This window comes from Monodon monoceros, unplaced genomic scaffold, assembly GCF_005190385.1.
Source record: "Monodon monoceros isolate NGI ecotype Baffin Bay Population unplaced genomic scaffold, NGI_Narwhal_1 Super_Scaffold_1, whole genome shotgun sequence".
Taxonomy (NCBI): domain Eukaryota; kingdom Metazoa; phylum Chordata; class Mammalia; order Artiodactyla; family Monodontidae; genus Monodon; species Monodon monoceros.
This window is the reverse complement of record NW_021703765.1, coordinates 45,843,145-45,869,220: the sequence shown is the minus strand read 5'-3', so window position 1 is coordinate 45,869,220 and position 26,076 is coordinate 45,843,145. Positions and strand designations below refer to the sequence as shown.

At 38.3% G+C, this 26,076-nt stretch overlaps 1 protein-coding gene and 1 non-coding gene across 2 annotated transcripts in view; both read left to right on the top strand.

Annotated features, from left to right (window-relative positions):
- The first annotated feature begins 3,466 nt into the window (after nt 1-3,466).
- The window catches only part of PSMA8 (proteasome subunit alpha 8), a 31,163-nt gene continuing 8,553 nt past the window's right edge, over nt 3,467-26,076 (top strand). Inside the window, exons 1-3 of the mRNA XM_029216801.1 lie at nt 3,467-3,576; nt 17,509-17,635; nt 22,600-22,724. Coding sequence (XP_029072634.1) covers nt 3,475-3,576; nt 17,509-17,635; nt 22,600-22,724 — 354 coding nt within the window. The 5' untranslated portion in view covers nt 3,467-3,474. The remainder of the gene's footprint in view (nt 3,577-17,508; nt 17,636-22,599; nt 22,725-26,076) is intronic.
- Nucleotides 10,402-10,503, top strand: LOC114902390. The gene has a single exon (XR_003795497.1). It is a non-coding gene; the product is annotated as a U6 spliceosomal RNA (small nuclear RNA).

The window sequence follows — 26,076 nt, the reverse complement described above, 5'->3', positions numbered from 1 at the left end:
CAGGCTCAGCGGCCATGGCCCACGGGCCCAGCCGCTGAGCCTGCGCGTCCGGAGCCTGTGCTCCGCAACGGGAGAGGCCACAACAGTGAGAGGCCCGCGTACCGCAAAAAAAAAAAAAAAAAAAATACAATGTTTACTAGCACAGTTTGGTACTACTGCCTTGATTTATTCTAAGGCTCTAGCAGTTTTACCCATTTCTTTTGCACTGTGAATGTAAATATCCACACCGTGAAAGGGCAAATACTGTTTTAGTGTTATCACTATAGGCTTGACATTGTGAATCCCTTGAAAGTTTTCTGGGTACCTCCAAGATCTCTGAACCACAGTCTGAGAAACACTGCTTTATTCCAATCATGGATTGAGATGATTCAAAGCTCAATGTTAGTCCCTGTGAGAACAGGTCTATTTTTGTTTCACTCTTACTTCGGGGCTGTGGCCCCGAGTCCCAAGCAAAAGCCTAGGTGTTTTTCATGACCTCTATACCCTGACAGACTTTGAACTCCAGTTTTTGTTTATCAAAGGTCTCCTTCTCATCTAGTGAGTGCTTTGGAAATAGGCAAATACCTCCAAGGGAAGATGCTAGGCTTACTCTCTACGAGTTTTCCTTCTCTTCTGAATCTCGGCACCACAAACCCTAGTTGGAGTCAGCATACATAATTTTAAAAAAATACTTTGTTCAATATTTCTAATTGTTCTCAATAGGATATTTGGCTCAAACCATCAAGGCTGTCATTGCTGGAAGCCTCTAAGCATTAAACTTTCTCAATGTTGTTTTTATTGTTTAAGTATAAACTATGCTTGCTGTAAAATTTTTTAAATAATACAGTTATACATATAAAGTTTAGAACAGTAACTTCTCTTTCCTTACCATGTCTCCCCATTCTCCTTCCAATCCCTGGCCTCCTGCAAAGAAAACCACTTTTGTCAAATTGGTGTATGTTCTTTCACTCTTTTTTGTCTGTATACTTACAAATGTATATTTATACATATATACATGTTAAAAATATATAAATGGGTTCATGCTACATTTTTCTACTTTCCTAATTTCTCTTTTACAGAATAATCTTAACTTTTTAGTTAACTCAATGATTAGTAACAATAGTTAACATTTTTCAAGTGCTTATCTGTGTCAGGCACTGCCCTATGTGCACTAACACATTATGTCATTTGCTCTTCACAACAAGCTTATGAAGTATTATTACCCTTGTTTTACAGATCAGGAAACTAGTTTTTTTTTGTTTTTTTTTTTGTTTTTTTTTTTGCGGTACACGGGCCTCTCACTGTTGTGGCCTCTCCCGTTGCGGAGCACAGGCTCCGGACGCACAGCCTCAGCGGCCATGGCTCACAGGCCCAGCCGCTCCGCGGCATGTGGGATCTTCCCAGACCAGGGCACGAACACGTGTCCCCTGAATCAGCAGGCGGACTCTCAACCACTGCGCCACCAGGGAAGCCCAGGAAACTAGTTTTTTGTGAAGTGAAATTTACCTGCCCAAAGCCACACTGTTAAGCTGCAGTGTCAATGTGAATCCCAAATGGGTCAATGAATCCTTGTCAACATTTTAATGCTATCGTATTTGTGAAATAAATGCTAAAATACATCATAACACTTTCAAAATGTCTTTCAATCAAAGCTATATACATATTTTCTACCAACGTCAATTTCCTCATTCTGATATTGTACTATAGTCAATAAAATGTAACATATTGGGTAAACTAAGTGAAGGGTACAGGAGACCATTCTGTATTATCATTGTAACTTCCTGTGAATCTACAATTATCTTGAAATAAAAAGTTACATACTGTATGATTTTATTTATATAAAATTTTTGAAATGACAAAATTATAGAGATGAAGAACAGATTCGTGGTTTCCAGGGTTGGGGGAGGGAAGTAGGATGGGTATGACTGTAAGTGAACAGCACAAGGGAGCTTTGTGGTCATGGAACAGTTCTGTATTTGATTGTGGTAGTGTGTATACCAATCTACACCTGATAAATTGCATACAACTATGCACACATACACAAATGGGTACATGTAAAACTGGTAAAAGCTGAATAAGTTTGTACCAATGTCATTTTCCTGGTTTTGATATTGTACTATAGTTACGTTAAAATATTACCATTGGGGGAAGCTGGGTGAAAGGTACAGGGGACCTCTCTGCACTATTTTTGAAATTTCTTGTGATCTATAATCATGTAAAAAGAAAAAGAAAAAATCATATTATTCAGCAAGGACACCAAGACACTTTTTAAATAATAGCTTCTTGCAAATGTTGGTTGACCATAACATTGTAAATTTCAGAAACTCTTGAAACGTTAGCGTGAATTGGTTTGGTTAGGAATTTTTTTCTTTTTTAGTAAAACCAGACTTTTCAAGAGTTTCTAATATTAAAGAAAAAGATGGGGGGCATGGGGGGCTAAATACAAATTGCTTTTAGTAGTCAACTAAAACTCTGAATTAAGTATTTGGAATTGAGGGTATGGAGTTCTCCTCTTTTGTGGGCACCCTTTTTTCTTTTTTTAGTTAAGGTTGGTTTCACCAAGCTTAAGATCCTCCCCGATGGAAAACAACATGGAAAGTAATAACAATACTTAAACTTACCTGGCTATTACTATCCACTAGGCACCATTTTAAGTTATTTATACCTATAAATACATTAAACCTCAGACGAACACTTTTCTACCAGTTTTTAAATATTCCCATTTTATTGATGAGGACAAAGAGACAAGAGTTGTTTCACAGGTAGTAATGTTGTACCAGATTATACAGACTTTTAGAACAGTTAAATTTGAAGATATCTTTCAAGTTAGCATAATTTGGGCTTTTAGAAATTTTCTTTGGTTAAAATAGTATTATCTTAATTCCTATCATTAACATTACTTTGATGGACTATTTGCTCATTTGCTCTATTTTGATCACAAGGCAGAAATGGACGAAAAAATTAAAAAAGAGAAACAGCGCGAGCAAGTGCAAGGACAAATGAAAATTCGAAAATTATAACTTATTTCTTTGGGTTAAAGTAACGTAAGATAACCAAGGATGGAGGGGAAGAGAAAGAGAGAGAAGGACATTTTAGAATTTGAATCCAAAAATAAGAGGTTGAAAATTAACTTACCACTGGTTCTCTAATAGGTTTGTGAAAACAAAAATACCTGATCTTTGAAGTTCTCACTATTAAGCCCTAATCTTTGAGGGTCATTTTAATAACCCCACTCCTGGAGCAACACCAGCGTGGGAAAATTGGGACACACGTGCCACGCACTAAGGATACCGGAGGAACACAGTCGACTCGCACGCACAGCCTCGAACCATTAGAAGGCCACGAGGACCCCTGAGCTGTCCCCGTGATCACTTCCGATGGCGTCTTGAACATGCGCAAGCACTTCCGGGTAGCATGTGGCCGCAGGTGCGACTCCTCTGACCCCTCGACTGAGGCAGTGTGGGACTCAGCGGATATTGCGGTAGCCCTGCGCCAATGGCGTCTCAGTATGACCGGGCAATCACTGTCTTCTCCCCGGACGGACACCTATTCCAAGTGGAATATGCCCAGGAAGCGGTAAAGAAAGGATCCACTGTGGTGAGCGAGCAACTCTTCTTGACCACCCTTCTCTGCCCTCAGGCCTTCCTTACCCCGCTGCCCCAGCGCATCACTCAGTGTAGGGGGACAAGAAAAGAGTCTCCCACGTGTGAAAATTGCCCCCTTCCTTTATTGAGGGAGATGCGGTTCTGAAATGTGGGATGGAAGCGGTGGAGTTAAAAGTTGGTAGATTTCATAGGTTTCCGTTGTGCAACTGCCTTTAACAGTCACTGTAAACGTTTAACTAGGGGGTGTGTGTGTGTGTGTGTGTGTGTTGTAGCCTTGACTGTAGAAGAGATATTAATGCTGTGTCTGACTTGTAAAGAAAGAAAAGACTTCTTTCAGCCTGTAACAGCCTGCCTGAATGCACACTGCCCACTTCCTCAGGATTTGGCAGACATATAGAAAAGTAATAATTACAGTAAAAATCAAACATGGCCGTCCCTGAAATGTGGCTTAAATCGATGTAAAATTAAATCTTTGTTGAGAGAATGGTTGAAAATACTAATCTACTCCAACACTTTCACCTTTTAAAAATAATTGTCCAAAAATTTACTCCTGAATATTTAGCAGCCTCCTAGAGGCTTTAAGCCCAAGAATCTCTGCTCTTTTGCCATTTCCACTTGTTTTGGTTTGGTTTTAAAATAATACTGGAATTCCTTGAGAGATTATACCCTCCTTTAAATTGATATATCCATATTTCTGAAAAACTTTAAAACATTCAGGGCAGCAGTAATGCTCCTGCCAAGTTTTAATTATATTTAATAATCTTGGTGATTTATAAAAATTTAAAAGGACAAAAGTGCCCTGGTGACCAAAGATATATTACCCCAAATCGTCCAGATCCTAGCCTTTGAATTCAGGAGGATCCAATTTTTTTAAATCTTTCAAATTTCATGAGCATGTTTGTTATGTATCTTGGAAATTGAGACACTAGCTATGACAATACGCAGTGCATTTCTAAGTCTAGTAGTATCTGTATTTTCTCTCACTTTCCATACCAACTTAGTTATGAAAGGAAGTAATTCACTTTTATCATAAATCTATCAAATGTAAAGCGGTAAAAAAAATAACACGAGAAAGAATCTTACCATTTTTTGAAGTATTTTTCTATTTAATTGGGCCCTCTAGTTTTACTTCTGTTTTGTAAGTAATTCTTTTGGAATTGTAAATTTAAGAAAAGCCTGATGTAGCTTAAACCAAAAGGGTACCATTTTGATAAAAACAAAAATTATATAATCCCCAGCATGCCATGAAGCATATGGTTAGAAAATAATGCCCGAGTTTTAGAACCTAAAATAAAGGGAGTAATGGGAGAAGACTGAGGTGTAATAAGAAACCGCATTGGCTATTTAAAATGTTTTAAGAATGCTATAGAACTGATTGATGGTTCCTTTGTAATGAGCTGTAAGAGGGTAAGGATATAAAAATACCTATAGTGGGCATTTTTAAAGACACATTGGAAGGATGAGACAGTTTTGTCTCAGGATTCTGAAATTATAATTTGCATCTTTGTATGGAGTTATTCATTGTGTTTCCTTGAGGGCACTGTGACCTTTCACGTGGGGTAAAGTTTACAATGGCACTTGTTTATTAAAATATGGCACAAAATATTCTGTCTATAAATGACAGTTGATATGATGAGTTATAAATAAGCTGAGGTTGGCCAGCTGTGACCAGTATGTAGATATGATATTATTTGGTAATACAAAAAGTTATATGGGCCACAATTAGAGTCCTTGGGTTCTGCTGCTTTCTTTTTTTTTTTTTTTTTTTTTTTTGCGGTACGCGGGCCTCTCACCGCTGTGGCCCCTCCCGCTGCGGAGTATAGGCTCCGGACGCGCAGGCCCAGCGGCCATGGCCCACGGGCCCAGCCGCTCCGCGGCACGTGGGATCCTCCCGGACCGGGGCACGAACCCGTGTCCCCTGCATCGGCAGGCGGACTCTCAACCACTGCGCCACCAGGGAAGCCCAAGTTCCCTTTTATATAAATGAAAAATATGTTTGAATAACATTTCGAAGAGGTAATACTTTCTTTCTAGGGAAGAAAAAAATGAATCCTTCACAATATTCCCATGAAAAGGTTAAGGTTTATTATCCTTCCTCATTCTGTCCTTTCCCTGACCCCAAACTGTTATTAGCTCCATATTTCCTACTTTATCAAATCTCAGCTCCACAGTCTGGCCATGAAAATCTTACATGATCCACATCCACGCTCTTTAATTAAGGAAGCAGTTTCATGGTTTTACCAATATATGCTTCTGCCTTGTAGGTGGGGAGAGTGAAAAACACCTCTCTGTCACTCTCCATCTTACTTATCCTCTAAGAGTCTCTGCACATTTCTTTCCTTTGTGGCCCTGTCTCTGATCCAGTCTAGTTATCATGGACCTCTTTCTTCTTCTGAATTTACCATCTGTACCACAGAGCAGTGTAGAGTATTTACTATTTAGCCTCATAGTCTCTTTAACTTCAGGTATTCTTAATAGTCTTCTCACACCAACTGGATAGTAAGATCTTTGAGAATCTAGATGGTGTAATTCCTTTTGTGCTTCTACTGCAAGATATATAGTGGATGAACTGACAAGGAAGTAAACTACCATTTAAGTAATACCTATTTTATACCATGTATTTCATGTACATTATCTAACGTTAAGAACAGTATTTAATCCCCTTTTTAATGTATGTGGAAACCATGATTAGGATGCTTCCATAGCTTGGTGAAGGTACCCAACTAGAAAGTGATAGAGTCCGTATTCTCACTTAAGTTTTTCTAGTTCCAAAGCCTCTGCTCTTTGCATTGCACCATGCAATTTATTTCATAAATTTTGTATATTACTTATCTGTCGACATCATGAGTGTGGAAGCTAGATATGTATCATGTAAAGCAATTCTCTAAGCTTCAGGGGTTTTTGTTTGTTTTTTTTTTAATGTTGAGCCTTCTTTTAATTTATTTATTTTTATTTTTGGCTGTGTTGGGTCTTCGTTTCTGTGTGAGGCCTTTCTCTAGTTGTGGCAAGCGGGGGCCACTCTTCATCGCGGTGCGCAGGCCTTTCACTGTCGTGGCCTCTCTTGTTGCAGAGCACAGGCTCCAGATGCGCAGGCTCAGTAGTTGTGGCTCACAGGCCTAGTTGCTCCGCAGCATGTGGGATCTTCCCAGACCAGGGCTCGAACCCATGTCCCCTGCATTAGCACGCAGATTCTCAACCACTGCACCACCAGGGAAGCCCAGGCGTTTTTTAAATAGTAAAATAGGCCTCGAAATAGTGCCTGCTTCATAGTGTTGATGTGATAAATGAATGAGGTAATAATGCATGTTCAGCGTCTTGCGCAGTGTCTGGTTCACAGCAAGTACTTAATAAATGGTAGGTATTATTCTTTACTATCCCTTTGTTTTCTCCTTTTCCTTCAATTGGGTTTGTATTTCTTCCAGCACTTTCATTTATTATTTCAAGACATTTTTGTTGAACACTTACATCTGCCAAATGTGGTGCTAGGTCCTAGGATTTCACAGTGGACAAAATACACTCAGTCAGTGGCCTCAGAGAGCTTACTCTCTAGCAGGAACGTTAGATGACTATGAGTAGATAGTCCTAACAAGGCCTATCTGAGTATTATAATGAGAGAATATGAGGCATTGTGGGAACTCTAGGTGTTAGGTCCCCATGAAGATGTATGTAATATTTAAGTAGACACCTGAAAGAGGAAAGTTAGCCAGGTGAAAAAGTGGAAGGGGAAAGAGAAGAGTATTTTACACAAAAGAAATAGCGTATGGGAAGACCAAGAAGGAAAATATGACTATGGTTCACAAACTGGAAGGCATTCAGGATTGCTGAAGCAGTGGAAAAATGGGAAGAGATGAAGCTAGATACAGGAGCCAGATCACGGAATACTTTTAAAGTAATAAGAAGCCTTGAAGGCTTTTGATGTGACTATTGCTGTTCTGTCCTTCTAATAACAGACTGCGTTTGTCCCACCAAAGAGGTACTCACATGACCCGAGCGGAATCATTCATAGTTTCTGTCCTCCTGTGATGAGCAATGACAGAAATCTGGCAAATAAGTCCATCCTCGGGGCTTTTCTAGCTAGAGATAGTGGCAGCTTTTTTCCTCTGGGAGAACTGTTGGGATATGAGTCCAAGGTTGCTGGTGGCCATCTTTTTTTCTGTACAGATAAAGCCTCTCTGCATCAAGAGAGCAGGAAGGCTGATATGCAGAAGTAAATATTATAGTCCCTAGATCCTTTTGCCCCTAATCCATCTCTGTGTTGTCTTGGTTCGCCTAGTGAGAAATGTTCCCTACTAATACAGGTTTTAAGTAGAGGAATGCCACATTCAGATTTTCTTTTCTTTTTTCTTCATATTTTTATTTTTCAAAGACTTCTCAGACTGCATCGTGGTCAGTGGATTAGTGAAATCAAGACTGGAAGCAGGGAGACCACATGGGAGTCTATGGAAGTAGTCTAGATGAAAGATGATAATAGTTCTCACTAAGGTTGGGCCCAAAATGGAAATAAGGCAGATTCTGGAGAAACTTAAGCAGCATAGTTGATACATTTGATGATTACTTGGCTGGTACTGGGGGTGGGGGAAGGAGAAGAGGAGGTACTGAAGAGGGAGGAGTTAGAGAGGGTGCCTCCATTTCTGGATTTAGCCTCTTAGTATATGGCACTGCCATTTTTTTAGGGAATATGAAGCACTAAGTATGAGGACAAGATAACTGAGGTTTGGACTTTTTGAGATTGAGATGCTTATAGAATCTGTAGTAGGCAGCCTCTAAAATGGCCTCTAATGATCCCCACCTTCTGGTGTTCATGCCCTTAAGTAACCCTCTCCCCTGGATGTTGGCTGAACCTAGTGACTTGCTTCTAAGGAATGGGATAGGCAAAAGTGATGGAACATCACTTCAGATATTACATTACAGATGGTGACTTGCGTCTTGTTCATCCTCACTCCCTCATTTGTTTACTCTGGTGGAACACAGTTGGCATGTTGTGATTTGTCATTTGGAGGGTCCTATGATGTAGCAAGGAACTGAGGGAAGCTTCTGTTAAAAGCCCAGTATGGAGCAAAACCCAGTATGGAACTGAGGCCCTTAGTCCAACAATCCACAGGAACTGAATCTTGTTAACAACTATAGGAGTGAACTTGTAAATGGATTCTCCCCCATGAACCTTGAGATGAGTGCAGTCCTGAGGGACAACTTGGTTGCAGCTTTGTGAGAGACCCTGAGCCAGAGAACTTTGCTAAACTGTTTCCAGATTCCTGATCCACAGAGACAGGGAGGCAGCTGAATATACACATTTGGAACTCAGGATATTGATCTGGGCTGGAGATAGTTATTGGTATTTTGAAGTGTATCCTTTCTCTCCCTTACTTAAAACCTATGTTGGGACTTCCCTGGTGGTGCAGTGGTTGAGAGTCCGCCTGCCGATGCAGGGGACGCGGGTTCGTGCCCCGGTCCGGAAAGATCCCACATGCCGCAGAGCGGCTGGGCCCGTGAGCCATGGCCGCTGAGCCTGCGCGTCCGGAGCCTGTGCTCCGCAACGGGAGAGGCCAAGACAGTGAGAGGCCCGCGTAGCAGAAAAACAAAAACAAAAAAAACCTATGTTGAAGGTCAAGTAAATGAGTATTCTTGAGAACTCTTCTAAACTAGAGAAGGCAAAATTTAGACTATAGACTATGTAGACTGGGGTAGACTGCAACCTTAAGGGACCTTAATGACCCTATGTGTAGTCTACCTTGGCAAAACACTGGGAGGAGTGGGGTAGAAAGCAGGTTACTATAAGCTAAGAGTTGATGACAGTATTTGGCCTTGAAGTTGAGAGAGAGTGAAGCAGAATTGAAATGAAGTGGTCTTTAAGATTTTGTTTAAGATAAGAGAGACTTCAACATACATTTAAATGTTGGTGAGAAAAAGCCTGGAGAGAATGTTGAGGTTGATTTAACTTCAAAAGGTTATTTAAATGGCATTGTACAGTATGAAACCTTTTGGAATTTGGTTTCTTCCCTTGAGATTCATCCAAGTTGTTGCATATTATTGCAAGTAGTGTTCCATGGTATGGATGTACCACAGTGTTTAACTATTCATGTGTTGGAGAACATTTCAGTTGTTTCCAGTTTGGAGCTGTTATGAATAAAGCTGCATTCATAGCAGGCTTTTGTATGAACGTAAGTTTTTATTTCTCTGATATAAATCTCCCAAGTGTACAATTACTAGATTGTATGGTAATTGCATGTTTTATAAGAAGCTGCCAAATTGTTTCCCCGAGTGGCTGTACCATTTTACATTCCTACCAGCAATATGTTAGTGATCCAGTTTCTACACATCCTTGCCAGCATTTGGTGTTCCTGTTTTTCATTTTAGCTATTCTGATAAGTGTGTAGTGATACCTAAGTGTGGTTTTAATTAAATTAGCCATTAATGGCTAATAATGTTGAACATATTTTCATGTGCTTATTTGCCATCTGTATACCTTCTTCAGTGAAATATCTTTCATGTCTTTTGTCCATTTTCTAACTAGACTGTTTAGTTTTTTTACTGTTGAGTTTTGACAGTTCTTTATATATTCTAGATTCTGGTACTTTGTCAGTTAAGTGGTTTGCAAATATTTTCTCTCACTCTGTACCTTGTCTTTTCATCCTCTTCACATGGACATCCACAGAGCAAAAGTTTGTAATTTTAATGAGGCCAAATTTATAATTTTTTTCCTTTTTATGGTTCATACTTTTGGTGTCAAGTAGAAGAACTCTTTGCCTAGATCCCCAAAATTTTCTCCTTTTTTTTTAAGAGTTTATAGTTTTACATTTGACTCTATGATCCATATTAAGTGCTCACTTTGGCAGCACATATACTAAAATTGGAACGATACAGAGATTAGTGTGGCCCCTGCTCAAGGATGACATGCAAATTCATAGCATTCCATATTTTTCTAACAAAAATTAAATACAAAGAAAAATATTAAAAGCAACAAGGGAAAAGCAACAAATAATATACAAGGGAATCCCCATAAGGTTATCAGCTGATTTTTCAGCAGAAACTCTGCAGGCCAGAAGGGAGTGGCATGATATATTTAAAGTGATGAACAGGAAAAACCTGCAATGAATAATATTCTGCCCAGCAAGGCTGTCATTCAGATTTGACGGAGAAATCAAAAGGTTTACAGACAAGCAAAAGCTAAAAGAATTCAGCACCACCAGACCAGCTTTACAACAAACGCTAAAGGAACTTCTCTAGGAGGGAAACACAAGAGAAGAGAAAAAAAGAGGAAGGGAAGAAAAAAGACCTACAAAAACAAGCCCAAAACAATTAAGAAAATGGCAGTAGGAACATACATATCGATGATTACCTTAAATGTAAATGGATTAAATGCTCCAACCAAAAGACATAGACTGGCTGAATGGATACAAAAACAAGACCCTTATATATGCTGTCTACAAGAGACCCATTTCAGACCTAGGGACACATACAGACTGAAAGTGAGGGGATAGAAAAATGATTTGCATTTCCATGCAAATGCAATTCAAAACAAAGCTGGAGTAGCAATACTCATATCAGACAAAATAAACTTTAAAATAAAGACTGTTACAAGAGACAAGAAAGGACACTACATAATGATCAAGGGATCAATCCAAGAAGAAGTTATAACAATTGTAAATGTATATATGCACCCAACATAGGAGCACCTCAATATATAAGGCAAATGCTAACAGCCATGAAAGGGGAAACACAATAACAGTGGAAGACTTTAACACCCCACTTACGCCAATGTGTAGATCATCCAGACAGAAAACTAATAAGGAAACACAAGCATTAAATGGCACATTAGACCAGATAGACTTAATTGATATTTATAGGACATTCCATCCAAAAACTGCAGAATACACTTTCTTCTCAAGTGCACATGGAACATTCTCCAGGATAGATCACATCTTGGGTCACAAATCAAGCCTCGATAAATTTAAGAAAATTGAAATCATGTCAAGCATCTTTTCCAACCACAATGCTCTGAGATTAGAAATCAATTACAGAAAAAAAACTGTAAAAACCACATACACATGGAGGCTAAACAATGTTACTAGAGAACCAATGGATCACTGAAGAAATCAGAGAGGAAATCAAAAAATCCCTAGAGATAAATGATAATGAAAACCTATGGGATGCAGCAAAAGCAGTTCTAAGAGGGAAGTTTATAGCAATACAATCCTACCTCAAGAAACAAGAAAAATCTCAAATAAACAACCTAACCTTACACCTAAAGCAACTAGAGAAGAGAAAACAAAACCCAAATTAGTAGAAGGAAAGAAATCATAAAGATCAGAGCAGAAATAAATGAAATAGAAACAAAGAAAAGAATAGCAAAGATCAATGAAACTAAAAGCTGGTTCTTTGAGAAGATAAACAAAATTGATAAACCTTTAGCCAGACTCAACAAGAAAAAAAGGGATAGGACTCAAATTAATAAAATTAGCAATGAAAAAGGAGAAGTTACAATGGATACCACAGAAATACAAAGGCTCATAAGAGACTGCTACAAGCAACTATACACCATTAAAATGGACAATCTAGAAGAAATTCTTAGAAGGTACAACCTTCCAAGAATGAACCAGGAAGAAATAGAAAATATGAACAGACAAATTACAGTACTGAAATTGAAACTATGATTAAAAATCTTCCAACAAACAAAAGTTCAGGACGTGATGGCTTCACAGGCGAATTCTTTTTTTTTTTAATATATTTATTTATTTATTTATTGAGTTTTGTTGGGCTGTGTTTATTTGGCTGTGTTGGGTCTTTGTTGCTGCGTGCGTGCTTTTCTCTAGTTGTGGTGAGTAGGGGCTACTCTTTGTTATGGTGCATGGACTTCTCATTGCAGTGGCTTCTCTTGTTGCGGAGCATGGGCTTTGGGTGCAAGGGCTTCAGTTTTTGTGATGCGTGGGCTCAGTAGTTGTGGGCTCTTGGGCTCTAGAGTGCAGACTTAGTAGTTGTGGTGTATGGGCTTAGTTGTTCCACAGCATGTGGGATCTTCCTGGACCAGAGCTCGAACCCATGTACCCTGCATTGGCAGGCGGATTCTTAACCACTGCACCACCAGGGAAGTCCCCAGGCAAATTCTATGATCCATATTGAGTTAATTTTTGTATATGGTGTGAGGCTGAAGTTGAAATTCATTTTTCAATGGAGTATTATATTATGATATTTCCCCTGTAAATATTTCAGTATTTATCTCGATTGAAAAGGATGTTTTTTATTTTTATTTATTTATTTTAATATTTATTTATTTACTTCGGCTGTGCCGGGTCTTAGTTGCAGCACAGGGGATCTTTGTTGCAGCATGCAGGATCTTTAGTCGCAGCACGTGGACTCCTTAGTAGCAGCACGCGGACTTATTAGTTGTGGCATGCGAGCTCTTCATTGTGGCATGCGAACTCTTTGTTGTGGCACACATGCAGGATCTAGTTCCCCAGCCAGGGATCGAACCTGGGCCCCCTGCATTGGGAGCATGGAGTCCTACCCACTGGACCACCACGGAAGTCCCAAAAAAGATGTTTTTTTAAAACCATGATCACTCCCAATGAAATTAACAAAAACTCCTTAATATTTTGTAATAGTCTACATTCTAATTTTCCTTATTGCTTACAAAATATCTTTTTATAGCTCTTTTGTTTGAGTCTGAATCTAAAATCCAGGCATTGCAGTAAGCTGTTAGATATCTCTTTTATTCTTGAACAGCATCCCCCTTTATTTTCCTGCCTTGGACTTTTTTTTTTTTTTGTGGTACACGGGTCTCTCACTGTTGTGGCCTCTCCCGTTGTGGAGCACAGGCTCCAGACATGCAGGCTTAGCAGCCATGGCTCACAGGCCTAGCTGCTCCGTGGCATGTGGGATCTTCCCGGACCGGGGCATGAACCCGTGTCCCCTGCATTGGCAGGCGGACTCTCAACCACTGCACCACCAGGGAAGCCCGCCTTGGACTTTTTGAAGAGACTGGATTAATTGTTCAGTAGTATCCCCCATCTAGATTTGCCTGATTGGTTTTTTGGCCCTCATAGATTTAACGATTTGGAGAGGTAAGTATAATGAATAAATAATTATATATGTGTTGATTGCACGAACAGATACGTTGTTTAGAGAATAATACAGAAGGACTCCTTGAGGTGAGATTTAAATTGAGACCTGAAATAAGGGGAGAAGCATTCCAGACAGTGGGAATACCACATGTGAAGGCTCAGAGGAGGGAAACAGAATTGTGTTTGAGAAGTCTTGAAAGAAGGTAGTGTAGCTGGTGCTTGGTTAACAACCATTACATACTATTGTAGAAGTAGGCAGGGGTCAGATCATGCCCAGCTCTATTGGCAAGACTAAGGAGTTTGAAAAAAGTTTCTAAGGGCAGCGGAAGGATATTCAACTGGGGAGTAATCTGACCTTGTTGATGTTTTTAAATGCTCATGCTGGCTGCTTTGTGGAGACTAGATGGGGGTACAGTGAAGGGTGAGGCTGGAAGGAGGAAGGTGGGGAACAAGAGAAGAAACTGGAAAACCTATTAGGATATGCAGTAGTATGTAGTCCAGGCAAGAAATGATGGTTGCTTTTACTAGAGTGGTGATAGGAAGAAGTGGATAGCTTTTGCAGGTAAAATGGACAGAAACTTGGTGATTGATTGGAAATGGATAGTGTGGAAGAAGGAATGATAAAGGATGTCAACCAGATTTTTGGCTTGAACAGTTGAATGGACGGTGATTCATATTCTGAGACGAAACTGGCTGCTGGTTTGTGATACTTTTAACAAGCTTTGAAATAGTTTTCACAAATAATCTTCTTCCTGCTTTTCTAGTGTTATTTTTAATTTAGGTATGGATGTTGAATTTTATCACGTCTTTGTAGTTTTATCGTTTACTTTTTATTTTTACTATTTGATTGTTTTAGTTTGTACTATTTCAGTTGCCAGTATCAGAAATTCAAATCAAATTAATTTAAGCAAAAAAAATAAATCTATTGAGTCAAGTATCCAAAGGGAGCAGCGGTAAACCTTGCTTTCAGGTTCAACTATATGGCTGCTAGGGTATCAAACGATGTCAGCAGAACTGGTGTGTCTCTTCCTCCCTTTCTCTCCTTCTCTCTCCCCTTCTGTCTCTTACTTCCTCTCCCTGTTACTTTCACCCTCAGACATAACATCTCTACGTGGTGGCTCCCAGAGAGCCCTAGGCTTCAGGCTGCCAGCTCTAGGTACAGCAGAAGGAATTATCTTATCTTCCAAACACTTCCAGTAAAACTTTAAGGATTTATCATTTGGCTAGGCTGGGTTACATTATAGCCCCACCTAAAGACTCAGTATTTTTTCAAGAACAATTGAAGTTCTGTTCTCATCAGAAGGCCAAAAATAACAGATCTCCACTTACCCAGTGTAACATTTATATTAAAAGATTTACTTTTATTGATGTTCCTAAAACTCCTGGAATGAACCATACTATTTATGGTATATTGTTATTTTTCTGTACCTCTAGATTCTATTTATGAATATCATTTTGAATGGGCATCAGGTTTCCTAAGTGAAAATCATTAGTACTTTTTGCCAGATTTTAACATTGTTATGTAGCTTTCCCTAAAAGTATTAGGGGGACTTCCCTGGTGGCACAGTGGTTAAGAATCCACCTGACAATGCAGGGGACACGGGTTCGATCCCTGGTCCAGGAAGATCCCACATGCTGCGGAGCAACTAAGCCCGTGCGCCACAAATAATGAGCTCATGTGCTCCAACTGCTGAAGCCCGGGCGCCTAGAGCCCGTGCTCCGGAACAAAAGAAGCCACAGCAATAAGAAGCCCACACACCACAATGAAGTGTAGCCCCTGCTCGCCGCAACTAGAGAAAGCCTGCGCACAGCAACGAAGACCCAACGCAGCCAAAAATCAATCAATCAAAATAATTTTTTAAAAGCATTAAGAATATTTCAATTTTGATCTGCACCATAGAATAATTTAAATAGCATAGGAAGTACCTACAACAGAAGATTAGAAAGAATTTATCCATGAACCTTCTAGGTCTGACACTTGCTTTTGAGAAATAGTTCTTTCCTGAAATTATCCCATGTTGGTTAGTGAGAGTGAGACTTCTATCTTTTCTTGAGTAAGTATGAGCAACTTTTAATTTTTCTAATCTGTCATCTTTTTTCAGTCAGGTTTTCAAATTTATTAACTTAGAATTTTTAAATTCCTACTTTTTCACATGTGCATATATTTATTTTATCCTTTCCTCCTCTTGGCTATATTAACTGTAATACTGCTTTTAATTATTTTTTTAAAAAAACATATCTTGAGGAGTCCGCTGGTGGTCTAGTGGTTAGGATTCAGCTCTTTCACTGCCGTGGTCCAGGTTCAATCCCTGGTCAGGGAACTGAGATCCTGCAAGCTGCTCAGTGCTGCCAAAAAAAAAAAAAAATTTTTTTTACATCTTAGTATTATTTATCAATTGTATTGTTTTCTCCCTAACCATTAATTTCTGCTTTTGCCTTACTTCGCCTCTTAAGTTTAGCTTAAGTATTTTTATTCCTTTTTGATCTTCTTGAATGAATTCTTAGTTTTTACTTGATTTTATAAAGTGAGATTATGAATTTTCTTCTGAGCTTAATTTCATCCACAGAAGACTTTACTATTAGGATTTTCATTATAAACATTTTCTAAATAGTCTGTTTTGACAGTTTTAATCACTTTATCAAGTCAAAAATTATTTAGGTGAGAGCTACATATTTTGTTCTCTTGTGACCAATGAATTGAATTGGATTTATTTCAATTTTGGGAAAACATTGAGATTTTTTTTGAGTCCTAATATATGTTAAAGTGTTATAATGTCCCATGGCTTGGTAGAAAGGCATATTCCCTGTAGGGTATAAAGTTCGACATGTGTGTATTAGGTGAGGGTGGGATGTGGGGGGGAGGGTAGCTGATGTTGGATAGAATGGTAAGAGAAGGACTATTGGATAAACGGACAGACTTGAAGTAAGGGAACAATAAAAGCAAAAGCCTTGATAAATTGTCTGTGTTTTACTTAACTGGAAGATGTAGTCTCAGATCTACTTCTATATATTTAACTTGTTCTATATTTTTACTTCAATAATACTAATTCAAGCACACCTTTTGCATAATTATATTGTATAAAACAGTACTAATACCACATTTGGTCACAAGGCAATCATAAAACACAAATGCCTCTCAAAATATTTACATTACCATTGTAATACAGAATTAAAATTCTCATAGATTACTCTTGAACCCCTGAGAAAAGGGTCATGTTTCCCAGAAGTCCCTATCTGAGAGCTACTACTCTTATACATTATTCTTTAAACTTTTTCCCACTTCCTTCCCAAGTGAAGGACTGGAGAGTGGAGCAATAGTGATTCTTCTTGTTATATTCATGTTTGCATTGAGGTTTTCCTTATCACTGATGTAGCGTGAGGGCATTTGGTCTTTCTCTTGGCTACTTATGGCCCCTATTCCTTATCCCTCCAAATTGTGAGATTCATGGGAGAGCTTTCAGGATTTTTTCTACTTGACTTTCTATACTACTTCTCCTACCACCAGCACTGGTACTACCCATTCTATAAGGAATTCACATGTATTTCCAGCATCTTCTTTCATTTGGGTTAATTTTTTTCTTTATTGAGATAGTACTTCTTTAGGTGTACTGTATGAGATTAGGACACTCACGTAGTTTCAGCATTGGTGGTATATTCTTCTAGTTTATACCTATTTGTCTTTGCTTTGAGTTTGGGAAATGAACTTCAAGTAAGCCTATACCTATGCATCTATTTTCTTAGAAGTCTCCTTTTCTCATTTTTATTGAAGGTTAAGGAAAAGCCTTTCTCCATAAGTCATATGTTAGAATACTTTGATTTTAGTGTTAAAACTGACAACTCGTTATGTTTCTTTAATGACTCAACAGGTTGGAATTCGAGGTACTGATATAGTTGTGCTTGGGGTCGAAAAAAAATCTGTTGCCAAGCTTCAAGATGAAAGAATTGTGAGGAAAATTTGTGCCCTTGATGACCATGTCTGCATGGCTTTTGCAGGTACTTAGGGACCTACAGTAATGATAGAGTATCTTGGTGTAGTAGGCTAACAGTTGGCCCCTCTGTAGCTGTTATGCAATATTTATACAACATATAGAGCTAAACTCCATTTCTTATTAAACATAAACAGTATGCCTTATATTTTTTGGGAAATCACAACTCTAAACCAGCATTTCTGATAATGAGCTTTAATAAAACATAAATGTTGAAAGAAATATATTACCTTAATTATAACTTTAGGTAGCTGTTTTCTTTTTAAACTTTTTACTTTGAAATAATTATACTTAGGAAGTTACAAAACAACACAGGGAAGTCCCCTTTACCCAGTTTCCTCCAAAGGTAACATCTTTAAAAACCAGTAAATTGACATTGGTACAAGCCACAGAGCTTATCCAGATTTCACCAGCTCTGTGTGCATTTGTGTGTGTGTGTGTGTGTGTGTGTGTGTGTGTGTAGGTTTAATAGATTTAACATGCGTACATTCATGTAGCCATCACCAAAATCAAGATATACAACTCTTTGGTCATCACAGGGCTACATCATGCTATTCCTCCTTCTTGTGTCTGACATCTGGCAACTACTAATCTATTCTCTATCTGTGTAATTTTGCATGAGAATGTTGTATGAATAAAATCACGTGGTATATAACCTTTTCATATTGGCTTTTCTTGTTCAGCATAATTCCCTTGCAGTTCATCCAAGTTATTGCATACGTCATTACTCCATTGCTTTTTATTGCCGAATAGTATTCCATGGTACGGGATATACCACACTTTGCTAACAACTCACCAATTAAAGGACATTTGGATTATTTCCAATTTTTGCCTATTACAAATAAAGCTGGTGTGAACATTCGTGTACAGTCTTTTGCGTTTTCATTTTTCTGGGATAAATGCTTGAGCACAGTTGCTGGGTCATATAATAATGCATGTTTAGTTTAATAAAAGACCGCCAAATTGTTTTCCAGAGAGGCTGTACTATCTTGCATTCTTGCTCACATTGTATGAATAATTCATTTTCTCTGCATCCTCATTAGCATTTGTGTTGTTACTATTTTTTATTTTAGACATTTGTGTAGGTGTGTCGTGAAATCTCTTGTTGGATTTAATTTGCATTTGCCTCATAGCTAATGATGTTGAACATATTTTCATGTGTTTATTTGCCACTGTATAGCAAACAAGACATGTTTCTTGTCTTTTTTTTTTCTTTTTGCTCCTTTTCTAATTGTTTTTTTTCAAAACCAAAATTTTGTATTGAAGTTTAAAAACTTTATTGAGCAAAAAATAGCTTTTACCTTACTATCTTATAAAAGGAATCATTTTGCCACAGAACAAGTCTTAATACATTTTAAAAGGTTAAAATCATACAAAGTATTTTTTCTGACCAAAATTGAATAAAACTAGAAATCAAGAGCAGAAGAAAAATGGAAAAATCCACAATATGTGGAAATTAAAGAGTACACCTAAAAAAACCCCATGAATCAAAGAAGAAATCACAAGAGAAATCAGAGAATATCTTGAGACAAATGAAAATGAAAACACAACATACAAAACTTACGGGATGCAGCCAAAGGATTGCTAAGAGGAAAATTTATAGCTATAAATGCTTACATTAAAAAAAAGAGGGCTTCCCTGGTGGCGCAGTGGTTGAGGGTCCGCCTGCTGATGCAGGGGACACGGGTTTGTGCCCTGGTCCGGGAGGATCCCACATGCTGCGGAGCGGCTGGGCCCGTGAGCCATGGCCACTGAGCCTGTGCGTCCAGAGCCTGTGCTCTGCAATGGGAGAGGCCACAACAGTGAGAGGCCCGCGTACCGCAAAAAAAAAAAAAAAAGGAAAGATTTCAATTTAGCAATCTAACTTTACATTAAGAACTAGTAAAAGAAGAACAAACTATAAACCCAAAGCCAGCAGAAGGAAGGAAATAATAAAGATTAGAGCAGAGATATGTAAAATAGAGAATAGAAAAACAATAGAGAAAAAGCAATGGACCCAAGATTTGGTTCTTTGAAAAGACCAACACTGTGATAGTATTTTCAAGTTAAAGTTGTATAAATTTAAAAGCAACAGACTGAGGACTCATTTCTTCTATAGGTTGCCTATTTATAAAGAAAGTGAAATTGCAATTTTCAATGTATCTTTAAATAGAAGTGGTTCTCTTTTTCCTAGCCATTTAGTATTGATTTGTATAATTGCTAGTTCTTATGTTAAAATCAGACACATATACACAACTATGTTACTCGTATGGTTTGACAAATTTATCACTTATTTTTTTCCTTGAAGTAGTTACATTACTACTTTCTAAGTATGATACTTTTATTTTTCTGTAGTTTTGGACCATATTTACAATGTAAAGGGGAAAACTGTACTTCAAAATCTCCTTTCTGATCGTATTTTTAAGTTGAGTGAAGCTTTTAGTCTATAGGGTAGGATAAGTCAATCTGTTCCCATTTCTTTCTCTCAGATAACCTTTGCAAAGAGAAGAGAATCAGTTTCTCTTCTTTAACTGAGTATCTGATTATAATTCACACCCTACTCATGAATGTTAGAGTGTTCTTAACAGCGGCATATTCTGACAACGTCTTCATTGTTGGTTACTGTTAAGTATCTTCAGGAGCTGACAGTTCTTCCAGGTTTGTAGAAACACGTTTTGAAGTGGTGTGGAAGGGAAACAAGAGTCTGCGACTGCAGAAGACTGATGGTTATGTGGGAAACGGCTGTTTCAGAGATTTTGTGAAAGAATTTTTGGGGCAATATGATATTAAGAGAGTGGAGAAAGAAAGAAAATGGTGATGGAAATGTCAAATGCCAAAAAAGTTTTTCGTAGAAATGTTTGTAATTATTAGAATCCATTTTAAGTTTTTGGTCAGTTTGTTTTTCTTTTGATAGGAACACCTTCTATCTCCTTATTAGAAGTGTTGAGAATTCATCACATGATGTTTTGGTATGACAAAAGCAAGATGAAGTTTTTTTTTTCTTTCTTTCTCTTTCTCGGCCACATGGTTTGTGGGATCTTAGTTCCCCAACCAGGGATTGAACCCGGGCCATCGGCAGTGGAAGCACAGAGTCCTAACCACTGGACCACCAGGGAATTCTCTTCTTTTTCTGTTTTAACATTCCTGATTTTCAAACCCCTAATCTTAGACAAAAAGCTGAGAAGTGACATGTCACAGTTATACTGAATGCAGATTGAATTCTGTTTGTTAATGAAGTAATACTCATTGTTTTCATAAGAAGAAATCCAGCTTACTTCATGGTTTAGGTAATAAGTATTTTGGTTCTGGAATTAGGATAGACCATCAACCTTTGAACAATCTGCCACTGATACCTTCTCAAAAAAGTTTTAAAACCTAATAATCAAACCAGCTACAGTAAGTCCCCTACATATGAACCTTCGAGTTGAGAACTTTCAAAGATACAAACGGGTCTTCACATGTCCAATCACATAAGTTAGTTCACGTGTCTGGCGTACATTGTCATGTGCGTGCATCCTCTACAAGTGGTTGTGCTTTTATATACTGTACAGGACTGTATAGAGTACAGTAGTACAGTGTCTTTATTTCAAGCCCAGGATATCTGGAAGCAAGGGTAAAAGCAGCAGTGATGTAGCTGGTACTGCTGAAGAACTGAAGAGATTCTCAACGCAGGAAATGACAAGGGGATTTTCTTTATTTGACAAGGCGCTGTTAGTTTTTGAGGACAGGACCCGAACATAGAATGGTACACGAAGGTTGCAGCAGCCATTCAGAATGCAGTCCAGTGCTACCGTGTCATCTATGACGAGAAAAAAAAAGCTACTACCCAGACATCACTGGATCGTTTTTTCAAGCATGTAGATAAAATTGAACCCAGCAAGGAACCAGAACCTGTGCCATCAACGTCAGGCATGAGTGAAACTGCAGCTTGCCCTCCATCTCCTATTGCTGACGATCCTTCAGCTCTACCATCTCCCACCTCCTCTCCCTCCTCCACTCAGTAACTCTTCTTGCCTGTTCACTCGATGGCAGCCCCTGTATGCCAGCTGTTGTACTGGACTACTGTACTTTTCAAGGTACTGGACTGTAAGATTAAAAATGTTTTCTTTATTTTTAGTGTTTTTTATGTATTATTTGTGTGAAAAGTATTATAAACCTATTACAGTACAGTACTATGTAGCCAATTGTGTTCGTTGGGTACCTAGGCTAACTTTGTTGGACTTAGGAACAAATTGGACTTATGAATGCACTTTCGGAACAGAACTCGTTCGTATGTAGGGGACTTACTGTCCTGTGAATTAAACCGTTTTGATATTTGGGAAATAGCTGACTTAACATTAGTGTTTAAACATTATTCTTTAAAACAATTTTCTTTAAAAAGTAAATAAGAATGGATCAGGGCTTCCCTGGTGGCGCAGTGGTTGAGAGTCCGCCTGCCGATGCAGGGGACATGGGTTCGTGCCCCGGTTCGGGAAGATCCCACATGCCGCGGAGCGCCTGGGCCCGTGAGCCATGGCCACTGAGCCTGCGCGTCCAGAGCCTGTGCTCCGCAACGGGAGAGGCCGCAACAGTGAGAGGCCCGCGTACCGCAAAAAAAAAAAAAAAAAAAGAATGGATCAAATGAAGGAAACTAATTTAGGATGAGTTATAGTCTATTTTATAAATCCTTTATTAAGAACATATATTGGAGGGCTTCCCTGGTGGCACAGTGGTTGAGAGTCCGCCTGCCGATGCAGGGGACGCGGGTTCGTGCCCCGTGCCGCGGAGCGGCTGGGCCCGTGAGCCATGGCCGCTGAGCCTGCGCGTCCGGAGCCTGTGCTCCGCAACGGGAGAGGCCACAACAGTGAGAGGCCCACGTACCACACACACACAAAAAGAACATATATTGGAAAAAACAAAGGATGTTACAAGAAAAATATCATGGTGGCCAAAACCCTTTGGACAAGAAAAAAATGTCATCCTTTTTTTCTAATGTATCGACTACTTTTATAGGACTGACTGCTGATGCAAGAGTAGTAATAAGCAGAGCTCGTGTGGAGTGCCAGAGTCATAAGCTTACAGTTGAGGACCCAGTCACTGTAGAATATATAACTCGCTTCATAGCAACCTTAAAGCAGGTAAGCCAGTATTCCAACAGATTTCTTCAAGTTTTCTTCTTTTCCATCTTTATGGGTCCTGTCATGGGAATACTACAGTCACTCCAACCATTTAGTCTATTAAAACATGCTAAATTCCTTATTATTTCTCACACTTAACTTCAAACTCACATCCTTATTCCAGTGGAGTGGATTGATTTGATATCAGAAATCTCAATCAATGTCAATTCTGAGAATTATATTAAATTTTAAAAAATGAGTAACCTTTTAAGGAGATTTCTACAATTGTACAGATTTCTACATCAGAGATGTAGCAGTAAAACACATGTTTTAAAGTTTTCCAAAGAAATACCCATGATTGTTTCACCTACAAAGCTAAACACAACTGATCAGGTTTAGATATGACTTCTTCTGAGTCCATGTGTAGAAACATGATTTGACATTTAGTATAATCATGATGTATACAAGTATTGTTTCATTTATTATCATTTTCTTTGTTCTTTAAATATGGCAACATCTCCTTATAATTACCATCCTTACGAACTATATAGTACTGTTTCTAGTTGCTATCTGGTAATTATTTAGGTTGTTTCCAGTTTCTTTCCTTTTCTCCTTTTCTCTCTCTCTCTCTCTCTCTGCCTTTCTCTCTGTCTCTCTATTTGCTGCTTTAATAACATTACTCTATCTTTGTCACAGCTTTTGTTTTTCTTTTTTGAATTATATTGTTAAATTAATTTTCAGTATGGAATTACTAGATTAGAGATTGTAATTAGTTTTAAGACTCTTGTTATACGTAGCTAAATTGCTTTCTAAAAAGATTGAACAAATTTTTATTGTACAACTAGCAATGCATAAATACATCCCTGAAGAATCATCAGCATTGGGTTTTTCATTTTTCTTTTATTTTGCAAATAAGTATAACATAGTACTGTAATAGTTGTTTTAATTTGTATTTTATAATTAGTAGTAAGGTCAATTTTTTTCCACATCTTGGTATGCTATTTTCATTTCTCCCAGTGTAAACTATCTTTCCTTTTGACAGGCACTCTAGTAGTTAAGAATGTACTCCCAGGAGCCAGAATTTTGGGATTTAAATGCTGGCTTTGCTACTTCCTAGTTAATGCCTTGGGAAAACTATTTAGCCTGTTTTGCCTCAATTTTCTTATTTATAAAATGAATGTTACAATAATGTTTGTTGAATTGCAGTATGGATTAAATGATTTAGTACATTTTAATGCATTTAGAATACTTCCTGGCATGGATTTTACCATTTGTCTACACAGAGATTTTTTAATAGGTTCTATATATTCTAGATATTAAAGTTTTAGATTACATATATGTTTTTTTAATTTAATTCATGTTTCAAGAAAGTACAACATTTTTATATTGTTCTGTTTTTCTTTTTTCTTTGCTTTGATTTCTCAGTAGTTAAAAGGTACTCACCAAAAAACAAGGTGTGGAACATTGTATATACAAGGTTCTCAAATGTGGATTTTAGGTTTTCTTTTGGAAATACAAAAGCTATTATGCATGGAACATTTATAGAAATATACATTGTGAATCTGTAACAGTGGGGTTGCTACTGAGGAGGAGGCTGAGGCTGTGGGACAAAAGAGTTATCCCCATGTACACCTTTTGTTCTTTTAAATTATTTTAAGTTGTGCATATGTTACTGTTTCATTAAAAAGTGGTTGATTAGGACTTCCCTTGAGGTCCAGTGGTTACGACTCCACGCTTCCAGTGCAGGGGGCGCGGGTTTGATCCTTGGTGGGGGAACTAAGTTCCCACATGCAGCACGGTGCAGCCAATACAAAACAAAACAAAAAAAGTGGTTAATTAAGCAAATAAGGTAAAAGTTTCTCTCCTCTAAAGTATATTTACAAAACATCTACTTCATACCTAGGTGTGAACTAGGAACATTAGGAAATACAGAGAAAAAAGACAAACCCTATTCTTTAAGAGTTTATATTGTGGACTTCCCTGGTGGTGCAGTGGTTAAGAATCCGCCTGCCAGTGCAGGGGACATGGGTTCGATCCCTCATCCGGGAAGATCCCACATGCTGCCGAGCAACTAAGCCCATGCGCCACAACTACTGAGCCTGTGCTCTAGAGTCCGTGAGCCACATCTACTGAGCCTGCGTGCCACAACTACTAAAGCCCACGTGCCTAGAGCCTGTGCTCCGCAACAAGAAAGGCCACCGTAATGAGAAGCCCATGCACCGCAACGAAGAGTAGCCACTGCTCACCACAGCTAGAGAAAGACCGTGCATCAACGAAGACCCAACGCAGCCAAAAATAAAAATAAATAAATTTATAAAAAATAAAAGTATGTTATTAAAAAGAAGAGTTTATGTTTTAACTCACTATTTGCATTCAAAATTTAAAGTGGTTTGGGATTCCCTGGCTGTCCAGTGGTTAGGACTCCATGCTTCCACTGCAGGGGGCCCGGGTTCAATACCTGGTCTGGGAACTAAGATCCCACAAGCCATGAAGCCAAAAAAAAACCCCAAAAAACCCCGAAACTTAAAGTGGCCTATAAATATAGATATAATACAATTAAAATTTAAAAACAGATATGTAGACAAGTCCAAGAAGAAAGCTAGTATAAAGCTATCTCAAGCCACAGAGTTACATACAGTTCCTACAGTTGCCTACAAATGTAGTCCTGAGTTTTCTGCCAGGGCTGCCTCTCTGCACAACTTCTGTGGATGCCAGTCTCAGAATTAGTGTGAATTCCACTCCCTAGAGCACAAATTCAGAAAGTTCCTGGCACTAAAGTAAAAAGAAATACCATTGGTTTCCAGTGCCCCACTGTCAGTCAGGAAAAAACTTATTTTTTCTTCAAGAGAAACAGAGGTTCCTTGTCTTGGTACTGAAAGAAGTGTCTTAGTTGGGTTTTTATATAGAGATAACTTGGTATAGTGAACAGAATATACCTGATACTAATAGTATCAAGTAAGAATACTTGATAATAACAAAGTGTCCCTCAAAGTAAACCAAGGACATGCTTCCAAAGCACAGCTCATTGAAATCAGCTTTATTGGGAACGAAAATGGTATGACATGCACAGTTCTCTGAAGTAAGAAAAAACCTTAAAGTCTAGTTATGTTACCAAACTTACATAAGGCAACGAGAAAACAAATTTAAGACCATACATAAGAAACTTACGATTTTATTTTACATATCGTGTACATTTATTTCTCAAAATTTTCATCATGGATTGTGGTTAGTACAAAAAAAGGAAGAGGATCTTGAAGTTATACACAATAGGAATTAATAAAGATCATATTATCAGGAATACTTTACTATTGGAATTTGTTATTTGATAAGTAATAGTGTTGTCCTTTCTTTAAAAGGCCTCATATAGAAAGTA